The sequence below is a fragment of the Cyprinodon variegatus genome, unplaced genomic scaffold, assembly GCF_000732505.1.
Source record: "Cyprinodon variegatus isolate N-32 unplaced genomic scaffold, C_variegatus-1.0 Scaffold509, whole genome shotgun sequence".
NCBI classification, from domain to species: domain Eukaryota; kingdom Metazoa; phylum Chordata; class Actinopteri; order Cyprinodontiformes; family Cyprinodontidae; genus Cyprinodon; species Cyprinodon variegatus.
In genome coordinates, this window is record NW_015150962.1 from 323,751 (window position 1) to 344,534 (window position 20,784).

Genomic DNA, 20,784 nt, shown 5'->3' on the forward strand with positions numbered 1-20,784 from the left:
CATGTTTTTATTCATAATTAACTGTTAGCATCAATTAATAAAATCTACAGAAATACAAAGCTTACTGTACATAATATACTCCATGTGAAATAAATCTACGTAAATACTATGAACGACCTTCGCTTTTGTATTCAAACTGATGAACTAAATTAATATTTTAAAAATGTCCTGAGATATAAGTGAACATGTTTTTTTAATAAATTATTATCTATCCCAAATAAATCAGATCAATTGTTCATTTTCAAACCAAACAGGTTAGTACATATCTTCACCCTGAATCTGGTAAGTTTTATCTTTAGTTTACTACATCATCAGGGCTCCTGTCCTGTTATGATTTCCTCTTAGACTTCTAATAAGTTGCTTTCATATTCCTCAGCCATACCTGTAGCTCAGCTGAAAGATCTACTTTTATCCTTTACAACAGAGCAACAGTGTGAAGCAAGCAAAATACGATGTTAGATGGAGTTGCAGGAGCTGTTTTCGGTTTGCTAAGCATGTGACTGTTGTTGAAAGCAGATGCTTTCTTTGCTGAAAGGGTACATTGCTGAGCTGATGACTCAGTGTTCCTTGGTTCACCTGTGTTGCTATTGCTAATCTGTAGCTAACGCAGCAATAGGTCACAGGTGTTTAGGGCTGAGCTATTTCTGTCTCCCCTCCATACATGTGACTGCAGGAGCCATATCAGCAGTCTATCTGGAGGCGGCCGTGCCTCACTACCCAGGTGGCCACCATACTGTAGAGTGGAAACAGCTTGATCTGCCGGGTGACAAAACACATTGTGTTGCTCTGTGTGGTGCCCGGCACACTGTGTGTAAAAAGCCTCCTAACGATTAAACATTTGACAGCAATTAAGAATTTGTTTAACTTTCATACATTTATCAGAACCAGTAATAAAAACCATCTGTCTGACCTTGTGCGCACCACCACCATGCTGCTCAAACTGCTGGGCAAAGAGTTAGCGATGGAGTGTTTGTTACCAAAACCTTACAAGCCAATACTAATGAGATACATCTCTAATTAGATGTGCCAGGCAGGTAAACACAAACTGTGATGTAAAGCTAATGAGAGCCAATAAGCCAAGAAGTTGAGTTAAAGCACCTTCCTGTGCTTTGCGAGTTCTTTTTTCAAAATACAAGGATATTGAAACTAGGTGAAATGTTTGCTAGGCATTTAATTACACTGGTCTCTTAAATTAAAAATTTAATCTGTAATGACACACAATATTTAGAAATTTAGAAAACCAGTGAACAAAATGATCATTAATGTCATGATCTTGGCACTGATGACTGGCTAAATTACTCATTCCATTCACCTTTCTGATCACTGCTCATCTGATCTACATTCTCCAGTCTGTCCCGTTCTGATATGTTTGCCTGACCTGGCTTCGGACTAATGCATGTTCTCCAGGGCTTCAGCATCTGGGACACTCCAGGCGGCGCCCGCTGCATCTTGTTGGCGGCACATCGGCTGTATCCTACCTCATTCTCTGGCTATGGGCTGAACTTGTAAACCAGGTTAGTGACTCACATTTATAACCTTTCTCCATTAGATTTACATGGTCACTAACCTGTGTTTCCTCTCTCCAGATTTTCTTGCCACAGACATCCTAGCAGCTATTACCACAGATCTGTTTGATGTTAATAAATGCCTTTAAAGTTTCTGTCTGTCTGTCTTGCCTGAATACCGGGTCCTCTGTTCTGAGCTATGACAATTAAGGAGACTTCATTTGACTATCTAGGTTAAGGAATTAATGAGCTACACACGGACACACACCCACTAATACACTGCAGCTATCAGAAACTTTCACATATCTGTGAGACCCCTAAAACACACGTGAAGGGTGAGTCCTGGTTTGGATTCTCTAAGAGATGGGTTAAAACCAAGGACAAGGTTGATTGAAATGACTGGAAAATATTTTCTGCATTAATTCACTGCTTATTTTAGCAGTGTTAATAGATATGAGGGAAAAACAAGATGTTAATAAAAAGTTTGAAGACAAATGTACAAACAAAACAAACAATTTCACTTTACTTGTATCAAGCCTTAATGTTGGGATTTCCTTAGCTGGTGATTAAATTGTTTATGTAACACTTTATCATGTAAAGGAAAGAAAAAAAAATCTCTTAGGTTCCCATAGAGAAACATATTCTTGTTTGTGCACAACTTGAACCTCTTAACACTCTTCTAATTAATAAAGTCAAAAGCATACGGCATATAGGCAAGTGGCAGTCCCTGCAGTTTGATGTGAATTAGTTGTTTCTTTGCCAAGAAGTCTCACTGGTGCCCTTCTGATTGTGTATTCACCAGTGCTGCTGGATAGAGAGATAGAGCAAAGAAAACGCTGGAAGAATGAGTTAGAAATGTGGAACAAACACTTGTTTTTGTGCTGTGTCAGCCCTCAGGGCCACTACAGTGCTTCCTCATAAACCACAAGATTTTGGAAAGGCAGGGAACATCCTTGTGTTGTGTGTACACTTCTTGCTGCATCGCCTCAAGCCTGTTCCTCAGCTGGGCAGCTGGGCTCAGAGATGCTCACATTAGATTTGCTGCTCGCCAAATGAGAACACACTTAGTTCCTCTGATGGGATGCTGGGATAATTAAGATATAGAGGAGCAACTCTAGAATTTAGAAGCTGGGCTAGAGCAAAGGTCAGCTTTTTATGGGTCCACACTTAAAATACATACAAACTTAACTGCCTCCTGTGGGTTGGTTAAATTTTTAAATAAAAAATTATGTGCTGAAACAAATCTTACCGTGAGCTCGAGAGCTTCATTGAACAAGCCGTTGCGCTTGCTGTGAAGGAGGGCACTTGAGCTTCCTGTTTTGGATATTCGTATCCTGGCCAGGCGAGCTTTCTGCAAAGGGAAGGATAGCATAAAAATCCCTTGTTAGCAGGCCATATATCACATCCCATACCATTATACTGAGTGAAACTTTACATGCCTGTTATCTCATTGGTGGGACCAAACATGTGCTACTACTGATTTATTTTGGCTCTCCAGAGACAAATTCACTCAGATCATTAAATGTACATATATTTCATGGGAATTGTATGATAACAGAGTCCTTGAACTGAGAATCAGTTTGAGGGGCAGCTCTTAGAAGAGCAGATAAATTCTGCATGGATCCAGGACATAGTTGTCACGCTGTAATTTGCACCACATAAAACACTGAATTCGATTTAGTTGAACCATGTTAGAAGCTTTTTTCCAGTTAAAACAATAATGAGAGTTTGTTGCCACACTGTTGTGCTTCCTAGTTTCATGTGAGAACTGTCTTAAAGGTATAGTGGAGGATTTTCCCGAATTTTTGAAAAGACCAGCCCTCTCCACTTTTAAGAACAAATGCACATGCAGAACCCTTAACTGCATGTGGGAGCCCATATCTCCTCATGCACACTCTGTTTAAAAGTTGCCGTTTGCATCACTCATACAAGCTTACCTTCCAAAGGAAGATTTGCAATTTTTCCACTATGTTAGACTCGCAACATCTTTGGCAATAAGTGAAAATGGAGACAAGCACATAGTACGGCCTTACATATACATATCACCAGAATGATTGACGATTAGGCGGACCACTTATTTTTGATGATCCATCCGGAAAAAAAACATCCTCCACTATACCTTTGAGTGCAGGTTTAGTCATCAAACTGACAGGTTAAGGTTTGTGAAGAAGCTCCTTCTCTCTGGCTGTGTAATGTCTTGTCTTAGGCAAACAAAAACAAAGATGAATACGACAGAGTAGGGGTACAAGAAAGAACTAAGGCAGGATTGTTCTTATGCCAGTGGAGCTCTGAGAGTGAAATGATCCAGCAGGAGGAAATATTTTAAAATGTTGATAGTAACAATAATAATAACAATAATTTGAAATGAAATATGTATTAAAATAGAAAAAAAAAGTTTAATATTTATATACCCTGGTTGCAAGCATATTATCTGTTAAATTGTTGTATAAAGGTACTGCTCAGAAAAGTGCTAAAATAAAAAAATAAAAATCCTGGGAGAGGATATTTAATTAATGAGGGTATTTTAATAATTAATGAACAGATGAGATTAAAACAAGTTCTAAAGTAGCTGGTTGTGTTCAACATGATATAGCAGTCTTCTGTGTTCTTCATGTTTCCAGACCTGTTAAAATCCACCAAACCTTGTGAGTGAGTAGGTTATGATCTGTATGACCTGAACTTATGGTGTTATTTTAGAGGACATAAATCAGCAATACAAACAGTTATATTCAGAGTGAAAAACAACGGAAACTTTTTTATAGGAAACTTTGGAATCTTTTAGAATGGTAGAAAGAATCTAGAACTAAATCTGAGAAAAAATCTGTTGAACAAGAAGGAAGTGGCTGTGGTCATAATGCATCCTCTATATTTTATCCATTTGGGTGACTTTATCAGGGTTTTATCATCTTATCAAATCTATCTTTCTGATTCATTTGCAGAATTAAGCATTTTGAAACTTAGATCTAAAGAGTAAAATACATGACTATTGCAGTTCTGTGTTGAGTGCAGTAATGCTAGTAATTTATGAAATATATTAGGCTTGTAAATAAAAATGATTTACTGTAGTAAGATGTCCAGTCTTGCAGAAATTGCTTTTGTTTGTATAGCACTGTTTGCAGGTAGCACTGTTGTGCAGGTGCTAAGCCCCAAAAAATGCTGACTATGATTTCCATCTCCATGAACGCTTTATGACAGTGCAAAGGCTTTTGGCTTTTTCTTCTTCACTTAAACCTGAGTAATCTCTAATAATTTGTGTCACTTAAATCTGCCATCTGGCATAGTTTTCAAAATGTTAATTCCACATAGTCATATATGCTCTGGACTGCATGCTGTTACCTCCAGAGTTCTCAGAGGATTCTAATGATTGATATCGATTGTACTGCAATGATCTCCAAACAAGAAAAGCTGAACTCAAAACAGACCCTTAAAAGAGCTGAACTTTGATACCTGTGTGAATCTAGAGAGCTTAACCAATCTGTGGACACAAAACTGATTGGAAGACATGTTTGAAGATATGCAGGGTGGCAGGCATACATACTGTAGGGCTGTATTTAAAAACACTCAGGAAAAGATTGAAAAACATCAAAATCATCATATAATAAAAGAGTGTGTGACTTACTCGGGTCTGAAAGACCTGTTATTTTTCCATCAAAATCAAGAGTTTGATGTTAAGCTGTGGATACTTAGAAAGCTTTTGTTGTGTTGCCCTTTTCTGCATGGATTTAGGATGATGGATTATGTGAACAAATCAATTACAGAAAAAGCTGTGTAATGGAAAGGCAGCAAAAATGAAAAAATAAAACAAACAAAAAAACGGCCTGATGTACTTCTGGGGATAAATGTGATGGTTCATATAAGTGTTATAGAGATTTATACAAGTTAAAATTTTGTGTTATCTGACCAAAGTAATCTTTTTCAGACGGACGGACAGAGAGACAAATAGTATTAGATAAAAATGCCCAAAATTTTTTGAGCTGCTTAAGAGTTCAGAATTCCTCCCCCTGAAACTGAGCAGCAAAGTAAAGCATCTGAAAAACAGCCCTATAGCCTCCTTTCATCAAACCTCCCTCCTATGCTAGGGTTAAACTGGATATGTAAGGTCCCTGGTGTAACAGCCTCCAAGCACCAGACACCCTACTCCACTGGAAGCATTTTTATAGCTGAACGATTCTGCACTGTTTTACTAATTTCATGCCAGGATTGCAACATCTCACTATAGTAGTGTACTGTAGGCTTTAATAGAATCATAAACCAGTAAAGTGGTCACTTGGCTAGCGCTAACGTATCACGTACCTGGGCTTTATCTCGTTATCTTACCTTGTTTTGTTTGGATCTGTCATTGGTAAGGTAGTTCGAATATTTACTTTTTCAGTTATTTTTTTTAATTCAGTGATCATATTCATTATGGTTGTGAAAAACTGTATGAACATAATTTCTTATTACATGGAAGTCCAGTAAATGCATCCTAAGTGTGCACATGGAGTCTTTTACTTTTAAACTCAATCATATACACTTTGCTTTTCATCTGTTGACTTGCTGTCGAAATGATCCACTCTGCTCTACATTGACGTGGACTTGGTGCAGCAAAAATAGATCATCTGCAGTCTAGAAGCAGCAAGTGCAAGCCACATCTGGGACACTTCAGAAATGCACCAGGGCACACCTGGTGGAACTGTCATGATTGGCCGCAGTTGCTCTATTCAGCATGGCAAAAACATACGCATTTTGGAACCGAGAGGTTATAGCAGGCTACAGTCATAAAAGTACCAGTCTCCTAATAGGCCCCAAACCCAGATTTGTCCAACAGGTATTTGGATCTTGATTCTTCTCTCCAGAGAATGTGCCTACTCTTTAAAATCAAGACATACTTCAGACATACTTTACACCACTGCATCCATCACATTATAATGTGCTGGTGATGTATGGCTTGGATGCTGCTGCTCAACCATGGAAACCCATTTCATGAATTTTTCTGCTGTCTTTTCTTGAGCTAATCGGAAGGCCACATGAAGTTCGTCTTTCCCAAATGCTTCAACTTCAATATAACACTACTGACAGCTATTGGTAAAATATTTAGGAGCAAGGAAATTTAATGAGTGGACTTGATACATAGGTGGAACTCTATCGCAGAACTACGCTGTAATTCTTTGATCCTGAAACCAACCTATCTTTTCACAGATATTTGAGGAAACAATCTCCATGCTTTTTTTTTTCTCAGACAGCTTTTGAGACTAGACTGGACATAGGCACATTTCGATAAAGCTCATAGTAGGAGTTATATCTGTATTTCTGCTGCTAAAGGCTAACACTAGATTTATGCTTGACGCACGTACGTTACGGACACTATTTTTGCAAAAATTACAGTGCAAAACACAATCTTCCACCACAATACATTACAAAGTAAAAAACACAACCATTCCCAACTTTTTTGAAGCCTTTCATATTATTCAAGAGTGACAATAGTTTATTTCTGAGAGATTTTCAGAATCCGTGGATCATAGTGGTATTTTTGGGCTGAAAGCTCATATTTGTGAGCCTTCACCAGTAGGAGCTTTTGCTTGTCCACCATGTCTTTCATGGTGAAGCTGTCTACTTAGTGTTACATTTTTTCAAAGGTTCGCTGGGCTGAAATTCTGTCTGCATGGACGCATCAAGCATAAATCAATCTCTCGGCTGGTGGAAGACATCAACTCCACTTTCCCTTTAATATATTTGTCGTCTAATTCAGGGTTATGTTTTATTTCAACATTTAAGTCAACGTTCTCTCTGTTTTATCCCTACATAGGATGAAACTGTTTTTGAATATGACAACATCCGGTGTGGGGAGGGGAAGCTACACTACTACTACTGTCAACAACTTCATGTAACAGATGATGCATTTGCCACTCTCTTTCAGTGTTTATTCCTGTTTAGCTTTTAGCTCAGTTTCTGCAGTGACTAACTGCATGCTCTGTCTTTCATTTTCTTGATCAGAAAACTGCCATATCTGCTTAACTGTGTGTCATTCCTAGACAAAGCAAACTATCAAGTTAGTCTACAATGACCTTCCTAACATAGAAAAGACTATAATGTTAACATGATATAAAGTCATAAATGACTAACAGGTGTGCATGTATTATTTGTATACACAAGCACCTATAGCACCTCTCTTGAAACTCTTTATTACCTCTTCTTCACCTGTGTTATTATCTCATCCCTCCTGAAGACCTTGACAGGGTTCTCTCCTCTATCTGTGCACTAACACAATATGAACATTAGCTTTGGCAGAGAATTCCCAAAGGACTTTCAAATAACCTTCTTGTCTGCTCAGCCAATAAAATTGTCTAAGCTGGGGTCACCATGCAAACAGCAGCCTATGACTTTGGCAATAGTTGCTAGGCAGCACAGAGGAAATAGAGGGGACATTTAAAGCATGTCCTGCCAGAGCAGATCCACTTTTACAATTCCGATTGATTCCCCGGACCTGAGGGACAGTGGCACTCCAGTTTCAGGCCATGACATGAGAGACTGAGGTTATACTCTTACTGAAGCATTTTTAAGAGCACAGAGGGTTAGTGTTAACACCTACACACACAGACACTGCCAGGTGAAAGTTCATGGGCAAAAGCAGCTGTATCTTAAGGAAAATGTACATGGCACACTACGCATATGTACCTGTTTAGACAGGCACACATACCTAGACAGGCTAGCATACTGAGGCTCTGCAAAGCAACAGATGGTGTTTAATGCTTCTGTATCATTTACAAAAAATATACACATATTTGTTATAGTGTAAAAAGCAAAAAAGCCCCCTATATTGGAAGTGTTACAGTTCACCAAAAGTTTAAGCCTTTTTGAGGATGACGGACTTTGTCTTGCTGTTCTGTGTATACAAAATAAATAAATAAAATAAATAAAAATAAATAAAGTACATCTATCTATCTATCTATCTAAAACGAAAATTTAATTTTGTTCATCTCTCATGGCATTTCCATTTTCTTAAAGTTTAGCAGTGATCAAATGTAAACATTGTGGAAGAAAAAAACATGGTGCAAAAAAATGCATTGATATGGTCAGTTTGATGCAGAGTCTGAGACATGATTTTGAGTTTTTTCAACAGTTCAGCAATCTGATGGCGGTTGGGAAGAAGCTGTTTGGGAATCTGCTGGACCTGCATTAAATGCTGCAAAGCCTCTTCCTCGAGAGCAGCAAGGAGAACAGTCCATGGTGGGGTTGTGAGGGGTCATTGATAATGTTATGAGCTTGGGAGACGCAGCGCTGGGATTAAAAGTATTTCATGAAGGAAAGAGGAGCCCCGACGATCTTCTCTGCAGTTCTCATCACTCTTCTCACTTTCTTCCAGTCTGCGACATTGCAGCCTCCACACCACACAGTGAGACAGCTGGTCAGAATGCTCTCTATGGTGCCTCTGTAAAAGGTGGTGAGGATGGGTGGGAACAGGTGGGCTCTCCTCATCCTCCACAGGAAGTCCAGGCGCTTTTGTTCCCTTTTGACCAGTAAGGTGGTGTTTACAGTCGAGGTGAGGTTATCTGTGATATGCATCCCCAGGATTTTCGTGCAGTTGACCACCTCTACAGCTGAACTGTTGATGAGCAGTGGAGTGTGGTTAGGCCGGTTCTTCCTGAAGTCAGTATTGATCTACTTCGTTTTCTCCATGTTCAGGATCAGGTTGTTATCCCTGCACCAGTCCACCAGCTGCTCCACCTCCTCTCTGTAGTCCTGCTCATTGTTGTCTCTGATGAGGCCCAGCACCGTAGCGTTGTCTGCAAACTTCACGATGTGATTGGTGGTGAACCTGAGGATGCAGTCATGTGTAAACAGGGCGAACAGAAGGGGGCTCAGGACACAGCCCTGAGGGGAGCCTTTGCTTAGGGTGATGACATCAGAGGTCTTCTGTTGACCCGGAATGACCAAGAATGAATGAGTGTAAAACTGACTGACTGACTGACTAATGAAAAACTTGATTAAAGAAAGAGAATTTATTAGCAGAGAACGGAGTTTATATATGTTTAAAAAAAATAAAAAAGGATTTAGTCATGCAGACATTTTAATCACATTAAATGCCTCAGTGGTTTTATTTACACCAATTAGTCTTAAGGGTATGACCAACAATAAAGCTGTATGTTTACTAACATACCTATTTTTTTTATTACTTATTTGTCTTTTTAGCAATAGACAAATTATTATGTTACTAGACTCCAGCTTAATGCCATGTAACCATTAAAATGTCAACCATTGTGATGTCTTGAATCTAGTATATGAAACACATTCATTTAAATAAGCACACATTATTAGCTGAGAATTCTTAGTTATTAATTACAAACTGCAGTCAATGTGAAATTTACATTTACAATCCATTTTATTCCTCTTTTTTTCTTTCAATTATTGTTCTACTTTAGGTCCATGAGCGTGATTAATATTATCATTTTTATATTTGAGATATTTATATTTTACCAAGAGTGTAGCTGCATGAAACTTAATTCAACATAAATGGGACTGTATGTATGTATGTATGTATAGAATCCTAGAGAATCCTTAAGTGTGCTAGTATTTTTGTGACTAACAGGGAAACTTACAGAAAGGAGCTATGAAAAGTATTGTAATACCATCAGTTAACTAAATCAAACTGATGGTTCTAACTGTTAAAACTTCACTAAAAATTGTGAAAATATAGTTTATGATTTTTATTTATAGTACAAATGACAAGCAATTTAGGAGAAAATACTGATTTTTTTTTCTGTTCTTTTTTGCCTGAAGGGCAACATCAGGTTTCTGTGTTTGATTGGTCCCCAGCTGGTGCACAGCCCACCAGCTGGGGACCAAGCAAACAACCTTGTGCTACAATCTTTAAACAAGGATAGAGGGTATATTGTTAACAGAAGAGCCACAGAGTATGGACTGCAGCAGTCTTTAAAGAGAGCCAGGTAATTTTAAAATGTTATGACCTGGAAATCTAATTAGCCTGAAAATCCACTTCAACAATCAGTTTATTCTTGGTCAATCACAGTCCAGGGCCAAGTTGGGAGATGTTTACTGCAAAAAATGTCGATTTACATGCAGAAAGAGAAAATAAATGAATATACCTAAAGCTAGAAAAGTACCTTTATAACAGTAAAGAATAAATCATCTATGAATCAAATTCTAATAAACAGAAAACAATGGAGATAAGCTCAGCAAGCAATGTCCCCCTTTTGCTACTTTAACTGATGAAATTTAACATAAAAAATCATTGCATACAATTCGAAATAAATCTTTTAAAATCATAAACATCATCACAATACAAAGATGTGCTGTTTCTACATGTGATGTTTTTAAGACAGAACCACCGGTGCAGGCCTGAAATTTTATGAAACCATTTTGATAAGTTCCAAATATTTTAAGGTTTATATGTTTTACATTATGGAAAAATAACAAGTGGATTGTAAACAGTTTAATGAACGTAGTTTTTCTTAAGCCCATACTGCAGCAAATGCTTTTCATCCTTTTTTCTATCTCCTCTGTTATTATTATTATCGTCCAACTTTCAGCAGATTTACGTTATGATTTACATGTCACACACAGCGCTGCTGTTCTTTAATAAAGCGATTGTATTGACCCTGGCTGTTATTTACATAAATATACACAAACATGGTCAGACATTTCCACTGAATGGATATAAAAAACTATATTGATATTCAGAAAGAGACTAGATGATGATGCTTGTTAACAATTGTGGGAGCAAATTCTCCTTTTAGCACAATTTTAGAATTACAAAAATGTTCACACTTTTTACTCACATGTAGCAAACACTATTACACAAGTACATCTCTCCCTGATTAAAAAAGAGATTATGCAATGCAATGGAAAATACAGCAAAAAATAAAACAATAGAATGGAAAAACTAGAAAAAGGAAACAAAGCATAGTTAATTCAAAAATACTTTCAAAAATAGATCCTGTTAAACTAAATTGATCAACCTTAGATAAGTGATATTTTAAAAAAAGGTGTTAATTGTCAACAACTCATGGCAAATCGTACTTATTCAGTCTTATAAATAAATCTATCAAAATATTTCCCTGCAAAAACTGTTAAATAAGCAGATTAATTTGTGGAAGTTTGCTGTCATTTATCCATGATACCAGCTTGTTTTGTTTGTTTGAACGCCCTTGTGGAAAATTACTCATGAAGTTGGACCAGCTAGAAGAGCGAGGTGCGTGAGAACGCTGGGACCCTGGATCCCTACTCTTTTTCGCCCTCATGTCCCTCCGTTGTCACACAAACTTGCTCCCACTTCCTCACCGCCTCGTCCGTATCTAGTCCCACAGCTAGTTCCTGATTGTCCCTCTTGTGTTGTGGCGTGCAATAACATAGTGCAGACCACGCTTCAATACTGGGCATAAATTAAAAATATCTGTTACAAGCTCACTGCGACACACTGCTGCAGGAGGATAACCAGCCCTTACTGTGTGATTCAAATTTAATAACTGTCTAACTAAAGTGTTTTCCGTTTACAGTGGAAGCTGGTAGGGGTTCTCTGCCATTTTTTTTTAAAACTCTTTTCTCCTTGTTTTGTGGTTAGCCAGGGAGTTCAGGTATTGTACTTTCTTTTCAGTTGTCCTTTAGAAAGTGTTTTATTTTATAACTAAATACGAGGGTGTTTTGTTTGTTCGGTTGGCCTTGGAGACCCTGAGGTTTTAAAGCTTCCCTGTGTTTTGCTGTCTCCTGTAATTGAACCACTGCTAATTGCAAAATAAATAATATTTTGCTACTGACATCATCTGTTTAGGTAACTGACTTTTGTGTTACACCCAGTGCCAGAATTGAACTTTAGTGGTCTTGAGGGCAGGGGTTGTTACATTTATAAATATCATAAAATAGATATAAGTATAATAAATAATATAAAAAAAGTGCTAAATACAATAATATCATAGCGGGAAGTCAGGATGTATTATCATAATTTTTTATTTTTCTCAGTCCAAAGAAAATGGCAACACTCTAAGGTGGCTCTATAGTTTGTGAGCAGTATAAAAAGTAGATCAATTGAGTTTTTGGACCAGTTAAGGTTTTGCCTCAGGTCTGCCTTTGAACCCTGCAAAGGGAAAAGGGGCCATCTGATGAAGAAAAGCACGTCCCTACCTTGACATAAATAACTACAAGGAGACTTATTTTGTTTGGCAGCTGACACTCATGTGAAGAGTTACTTTTATACAGACTGGCACTTCTGCCAAAAGAAATTCTGCAGTCTATACTGCTGCAGTGTGAAGGTACACATATACAGGAAAAACCAGGAACACACTATCAAGTCTAAATAGAGATGAAAGAAAAATGTTTAGAAGGTTTAAAAATCCATCTGGGTGGTGGTTAGGAATCCATAGAAAATTATGAACTTGCTTCCAGTGACACTATTGGGACTAACATATGGAGTTTAAAAGGAGAGAAAAATAAATAAATTAATATTTTTGTATTTTAATTTCCCTATTTATTTATCTCATGGCTTCTGCACAGCAAACCTATCATAAAATTATTCAAACTGGCCAAGAGCCAGAATAGAAGAGCTTCTTATTAAGCCACAGCTCTTCTTAATGAGAACAGGTAGATCTGTCTCTTAGCAGCAGTGATTTTTTTTTCTTCTTTCTTTTCTCATATTTCCAGACCCCATACTCAAAAAGTAACGCTGAACCCGTCTCTGTCTATTTTTTTTGTGTCTATCTCATTGCAACACACATAAAACTTTATGGTTGTTCAGAGGGCCAACATGATCTCAGACAAAGGTCACCTGGACTTTTGATTTCAGTCGTTTGAGGGTCGGCTAAGAAAATATTTTCAGGTCAGAGAAAATAGGAAGAGTAGGAGGGGAAAGAAGAGACCAAAATGAAATATTTTTTCCCCTTTTCTTCTTTGTTTGCTTGAGAGTGATTTACTACAAAAATGTTGTGATTGCTAAAAACAAATTATGTGTTATCAAATAGAACAGCAGAGAATCATTTTACCAGACTCAATCAGCTTTCAAAGGATTATCGGCTTGTTAAGTGTCATCTATTAATCATTGTCCTTCGTAGCTAAATATCTTAAAAACAGAAATGCTTTGTCTGAAATGCTCGGCGCTTTCTCCCTTGCCATATTCAGCAACTGGTGGCATCCTTATGTAGCTGTTCTCTGTGCAGTGAGATAGATCAGAGGCTGTCTCTTCACCGCCACCCAGATGGATGGTTAATTGTAAGGGGAGCTCGGCTCACAGCTAACAATTAGACCTGAATGAAGATTGATGGGAGTGGGGGCTGGGAAGGAAGGTAAGACTTGTGTGGTGAGGGGACAAAAAAAAAAGGGATAGGAGTGAGATGAAGAGGAGGCAGGAAAATGCTGGCGGACTAATGCTGCACATCCTCCCCTCCATAATTCCTCCTCCCTTTCGTCCCATCTGTCCTTTCGTCATTTCAATAAAGTGAAAGGCAATCTAAAAATTGCTTTCCGATTTAGCTCTCAGTTGAACCTTTCCTTATTCTCAGAAATGACCTCAGGAAGAACAAATTTTCTGGAAACATATCCACTTGTTGGAGAGATGTAGGGAGAAAACGACATTTCTGTTATGGTAAATGACTAGTGGCACTTGCAAATGGTTAGTTTAATGACAGGGAAGGTTGTATGTCATTTAGGTTATTGAGCATTAAAAAAACACTACATGTTCTGCCGAGGGCAGTAATGGGGTGTTGAAGACTATGCCATGCCTGAGTGATTCATGGTACCGGAGGGGCTTTAAGAACCACAGCTGTCATTAGGAGTAAAAAAGCAGACAATGAAATTACAAGGGCTCCATAATATTTAGAGGTTAGCAGAGACTCTTGTATGTAAACTCCAAAAAATAAATAAATTAATAAAAAATAAAACAAATATATATATCGGATTTAGGTTATGCAACATTTAGATGGATGAGATGGACTCATTCTAAAAAGGTAAGGACTCATGTCAAAAAGGTCAGGACAATCTAATTCAGTTTCTATTCATTTCATTATCAACATGAGAAGAGATCCAATAATTCAAATGGTTTTAATTAGCAGGTTAATTGTCCTAATTTAGTGAGTTTTTATAAAGCACTAACAGATTCCTCAGTGTGCCTGCATAAGTTGATTTTGTTTCACTCTGTATTATTTCATGAAAATGGATCTCAGAATTAAAGTTGAATCCCATTATGCTGCAAGAGGACTACCTGGAGTAAAAGCATCAGTCACAGTTTTAAATGATAGCAGAAAATATTGGACTTTTTTTTTTTGAACAGCCACAAAAACATAACCTTCCACAAAGGAAACAGGAGAGATAATATATTATGTAATATTAATAAGCTTAAAAAAAAGGTTGAGTTCAATAGATTATCAATTACTTTTACAGGTTACCTAATTGGGTAAAAAGACATTGTTTAGAAATAAGTTTTACAAATCTGGAGATTAAAATATCTGTACTGATTCTGAAAGCTTGTTTAACTACAGGACAACAGAATGAATGGAGCACAACTAATAGGTCTAAGAAATGGTATGTAATGAGTACTGGGAAGACCTAACAATGTTGGAAAAATTAAATGAATAATCATATTTATAAACATTCCATCATCAATAGCACTAATAAGTCTTTTGAAGCAATAAGGTGTAACATTATCCTGAAAGTGGTCATAAGGTATTTCAGTCATAATGCCATGAAAGGGAGGATGACAATCCACTAAATATCCTGGTGCTTGAGGCAAATCATTGACCTCACCAAAGGCAAGCCAAATATGCTTATGAGTGACTCCAAAATGCCATTTGATGCTGATTAATGATATATAGGTCTATGATAGAGTTGATGATGATAACGTCTTATTGCCCTAGAAATAAACCAACACAAACAAAAGTTACTTTTCTGCAAAAGAGGAGAGTTGAAACAGACAGAGAATGACACTCCCTGAATGTCTGTGGTCAACTCTGCCGGGACCTCTCCGTCCCCTGCCTTTATATCGGACGTCACAGAGACATCGGGGAGGCGGGGGGTTACACGTACAAAAAGGGGGGTGTAGGTTTATTGGTGGTGTTGATCACTCACCTGCAACCGCATAGGTGGACAAGGCCCAACCCTTTCTGGGAGACATTTGCTCTGCCCGTTTGAAGTTAAAACAACACAACATTCCTAGCAGGCCAAATGCCTGTAACTTAGTACAAATGAAATGATGACATTTACATTTTTCTAAAAGTCTACAGCACTGTGCTACAGTGGTTCATTGGTGTGGGAGTCTTGTGATATGCCAGTGTCTTGAGACACTGCTCAACACTGCAGCTCAGAAAAAAATAACACGGGAAGGCGATACAGTGGGGGTCGAGACTGAGGTTGTAGAAAGCAAGGTGGATGCAAACACAGCTACTGTGCTGCACAGATGCAATCCCCCATCAGATGCAGATGGGGATGTTTTTTAACTCAGCAGATGCATATGCACACATTAACAGGCCTACAGACATAAACTTTCAGCCAGCACCTCATCTGGGTGATATCTATTTCAGGAAAGAACACAACATCAGGACATGCATTGCCTCCAGCTCTATCCCATGTCTACTCTGCCTCCTCTGCTTACCCCTTCCCTCTGGCCTTTCTTGTACATCTCCTTCTCCTCTCTTTTATCTCCATCTAATTCTTCGTATCTCATTTCAACCTGCTTTCCATCTAGAGAATACCCTCTACTGGCCAATCCTACTCTTCTTTCCGGAACAGTTGGCTCTGTTACAGAGCCTTGTGGAGTCTTGTTCAGCAGACAAGGTTATGCTTAGTTAAGACCCAGGCAGCGGTCAGGTCACAGTTGCAGGACTTTAAACAGATTTAAACTGCAACCAGAGAACATGTCCAGAGATGGATGGCATTAATCACAGGAAAGGTGAAAGAAAAATGAGGTTGTGGTGGGGGGGGTGCAGCAGTGGATGGAAGCAGAGGAGCATGGATTAGGGAAGAAGAGGAGCTGGTGTAAAATACATAGCTTTTAAAAGCTGTGAATGGCAGTGATGAGAGAGAGAGAGATGGACTCTGAAAATATGTGTCCGGGTATGCATGTCTGCCAAGTGCGAGCAAACACACTATCCATCTAGGGTGAACAAAAACTGTCAGGCCTGCCTTCAAACTATGATTACCAGCTCAGTTTTGTATGAGAGCCAGCTGATGCCACTATACTTGGTTTGGCTGCAACAAAAAGTGATTTTGTAAAAGATTTAAAGGCACAATTATATACCAGAGGGAGGACAGATTCATGATATCTCTCTCTCTCAACCAAAATGTTATAAATTTTATGAAATAATGCATCTTTAGGTACAGTAGAACCAGATATTTACAGATATTGCAAAGTATTTGTTAGAATCGTAATTAAACTATTATCAAAATTGTTTGTTCTCCACAAGCTACCCCTTTGGCACATACTTACATTTCCACGTCTATAAAAATTACATTTTAGATACATAGAATCTGTAAATAATGAGATACACATTTGTCCTAGGTTAGGCTTTAGATTATCCATTTTGACATACAGCCATACATTATGTATACTGAAAGAAGTTAGAAGATTGATACAAACATCTGAAAAGAGGGTCCCCGTATGGTGAGGAAAGAGAAAAATGGGAAACAAAGCAGCTGTTTCCTTAAGTTGAGACATATCAGTTGAGGTATTTTAAAGATGTAATGACTGCCTCTGGAAAGCCTCACAACTTACTTGAGGGATTACATCTCTAAGCTAGCCCAGGAACACGTCAACTGTCCTTAGAGAAAGAGAGACATTTTTTTTTCAGATGTCTTTTTTTTACTATTCGAGAAGGTTGGGGGGTTATGAGGTGTCAACGCTAACCTGATAATAGGTCTTAGGCTTAAAAACAGATCGATGATGAATTATAGTACATTTTGCATGGATTTTTCTCAGCACTGTTGTCTATTTTAATAACTGAAATTAACTTGTGTGAAAGATTTTTGTAGCTTAGGCATCAATCTCTGTAGAGCTTGGATAATGAATAGCAAATTTTATTTTGCTTCTGGTTGTTTGAGACACCTGGTGAAGGGATACTAGGAGCAGAGGAGAATAATTACATTCCAGTGTTATTTGAACTCCGAAGCTGGACCTGAGCCTGTGAAAAACCATCATTTTAGCTGTCTACTGAACGTCACTGAATGCACAGCACAAATAAAACAAAACAAAATTAAATTAACAACTATTTTGAATTGATGAAATGTTCCAGATCACAAGTAAAATCAGTTTTACTGAAATGATGTGGTTCTTAGGTGGCAGCCCAAAAAAATAAAGCCAAGAAAGTCCCATAAAACAACCAAACGAAGGCCCAGATTTATAATACAATATGGAGATATTAAGAGATTTTTTTCATATTTGGGGTTCAGTCCTTTTTTAACTGTCCTTTGAAGGCAGAGGGAGTAACTGGTCTCCAGGTGCACCATGATGTTAAAATATGTAGTTTTACAACTGCAAAGACTGGTGTTTCCGGGTGCCATGTTTATATTTTTGTCATCCTGTCAAATTTTGGGCAACTAAATCTTGTATAGAAAGACATAGCAGGATAAAGGGATGGGACAGCAGACATCAAAATGTTTCAGAAATCAAAGCAGACAACTCAATAGCAAAAGAATTTCGCATTTGACCAAAATGAACCGCAGAAAATATGATGATGTTTTAGGTTTCAATTAAGTCTTTATTTTTAGCTGCGGGCACTTGCTGACACAAGTGGCACTACTAAATCTAACAGCAGCCTTTCCGTGTATTTTTTAGACTGCTCCTAAAATGATAAAGACAAAGCTATATTCTCTTATACAGGCCACCTTTCTGTGGCTAAAAAAATATAGTTTTTATTCCTTTAGTTTTGCTTGTTAAAGGTATTCACAACAAAATAGCAAAGATGTCTTGGACTTTTTTTCCATTTTCAAGACAAAAATATCTCCCTACAACTGTTCACTGCCAGCAGGGTAACACAACATGCTGTAATTGTGTGCTTATCTCTAGTAATTGGACAAATATAGAAAATACATTAACAGATGTGTTTGAAACATTTATTAGTAGTATCACAAATTGCTTTGAATAGTTTATTATCTTATTGTCCAATGTTGGGGTTACAGCTAAACAAAATTAAAATCAGAATATTATCTTGAGCAAGCTGCACCATGTAATCTGAAGTGGTTGCTTTACTCCTTAATCTAGGAATTATTTACGTTTCCGTGGTGATACGAGACCCAAAGTTGACTTGTAACAACAGTGGACAGGATCAGACACCTCTTTAATTTTTAATGTGACCTGAACCATGTTGAGTTTCTTTGATGTAGAAAGATACCCGAGTCCTCCCCTGGCCTGGAAAGATGCAGGTCCACCCGTCAGAAGAGAAATAAAACTGTGTTCACCTGTACCTTCTGCGCCCGCCGCTTGTCTGCTCTCTGGTTCTGGTGATAGATGCGGCTAAAGTTGGACACGATGACAGGGACAGGAAGGGCAATTACCAGCACACCACTCAGAGAGCAGATTGAGCCGAAGATTTTCCCTGCAATAGTCTTTGGGACCATGTCTCCATATCTGAGAGATGTAAGAGAAAACAAAAAACACATTTAGTAAAAATCTTGCAAAGGAGACATGCATGGCTTACTAAATAAATAATTAACATTTTTCTGCAAACCAGTCTCCCTTTATCTTACTTTGATCTTCCTTTCAGGCTATGTTTGCTGTATTCATTAATTCTTACCAGAATAAAACCTGACCTGTTGACTGCATCTCCTCTACTTCAAGATAAAAAAAAAAGCTTTTCCATCACAAAATGACACAGTTAAGTTTACTGACTCACTCACTGAGATCTGATACTATTAACCTTTATAGAGGAGGAGGAGGACACCGTGAATGCCAAGGATATTTCCCAAAAGACATTTATTCCAATTATGTCTAAAATATTTGCAAGTCGAAAGCAATTCTTTTGCTTGTGCTCAAAGATAGACAACTCAATACCTATCTTACAGTTTTTCATTTCCCAAAGGGAAAGGCTTGTGGTGCTGACACAACAGTGAACAAGACAAAAGAGGAGAAATCCAAAAGCTAAGAAAGCACCAGTTAACTTAGAAAAACAACTTATTTCTAACAGTACTCATTTCTTATTCATGAGAATAAGAAAAGTTTTTTGTTCTCCTAGGCAGAAGTTCAACTGAATACATTAGAGCAAACTTAAGTAATTTAAAAATAATCGTGCAACAACTCTAATTATGTAAAGAATTATCATCAAAAAGATAAATGTTTAACTTCACAAAAACTGAGAGGAAACTGAGAGGAAAAACAATTCCCAACCACAGCAAATGACTTCCTTTCATCACTGTTTCTGTCATAGTTTTACCATGAAAAAGCCTGGGGCAAAGTACATGTGAAGCACATGTTGACACCCTCAAATAACTATTTTCTCTTGAACACACAGGAGGATTGAGAGAATGATTCATTGAAACACTTTGGCCTTAGAGACACATTGTAAGTAAAAGTTGCTGAGGCAAAGTGATGAAGACAGCAGCAGCTTGTTGCACAGGAATCTGGCTCCACAGTGTCTTTTCACATTATCTGTGGCAGAAATGAACGTAAAGTGTCAGAAACAGGGAAAACTGCATGATATTGTATTCCCATCGAGCCAAAGACTGCATCACAGATATGTTCCGTTAAGCAGAAGTTACAGTAAGCTCCTCTAGGGCTCATGTAATCATACAGTAGCTTCAGTCTTCAGTGTGGCACAAGATTACTGGTTTAACAGAGTTGCGGTGACGACTGTTACACATAACACACATATGAATGAAAACAGCAAAGCACCTTTATTGTTATAAAGATAATCGGAGATCCCAACATTTTTCTGCCATTCTCTTCTTTTCAGAACAAAAATATCTCTAAAGAATGGGGTGCCGACTTTGCTTTTGAAATCTTCCAAAAACTCCTGGAGTTGGATGGATATAAAACTACCGCCTTAAACATTCTGAAGTTGAAGTAGCTTTCCTAAATGCATTAATGACTTTGACAACTTAAGGTAGGAAAATGTGGCATCAAATGCCAAGAATCAGCAGTGGGTTCCAGTTAATCTTAGTGGAAGGTTGCCTGTCATTAATGTTTTTTATTTTTTGCCAAACAAAGCATTTGTTATAAGGCAAAAACTAACAGATACCTTTATTCAAATATCTAATAGAGATTTTATTCTTCATTAAGAATGGTTAGACAGTTTAAGCTGATAATTTTTAATTGTGTTAATGTTTTATTAATGTTGTTATTGCATTCTTAGAAGTCCACTAGTCTGGACGA

At 37.7% G+C, this 20,784-nt stretch overlaps 1 protein-coding gene across 1 annotated transcript in view; it reads right to left on the reverse strand.

The window, feature by feature from the left end:
* LOC107094839 (potassium voltage-gated channel subfamily D member 3-like) overlaps positions 1-20,784 on the reverse strand; it is a 133,696-nt gene that overhangs the window by 6,820 nt on the left and 106,092 nt on the right. Inside the window, exons 3-4 of the mRNA XM_015390701.1 lie at positions 18,876-19,044; positions 2,755-2,856 (exon numbers count right to left, since the gene is read on the reverse strand). Coding sequence (XP_015246187.1) covers positions 2,755-2,856; positions 18,876-19,044 — 271 coding nt within the window. The remainder of the gene's footprint in view (positions 1-2,754; positions 2,857-18,875; positions 19,045-20,784) is intronic.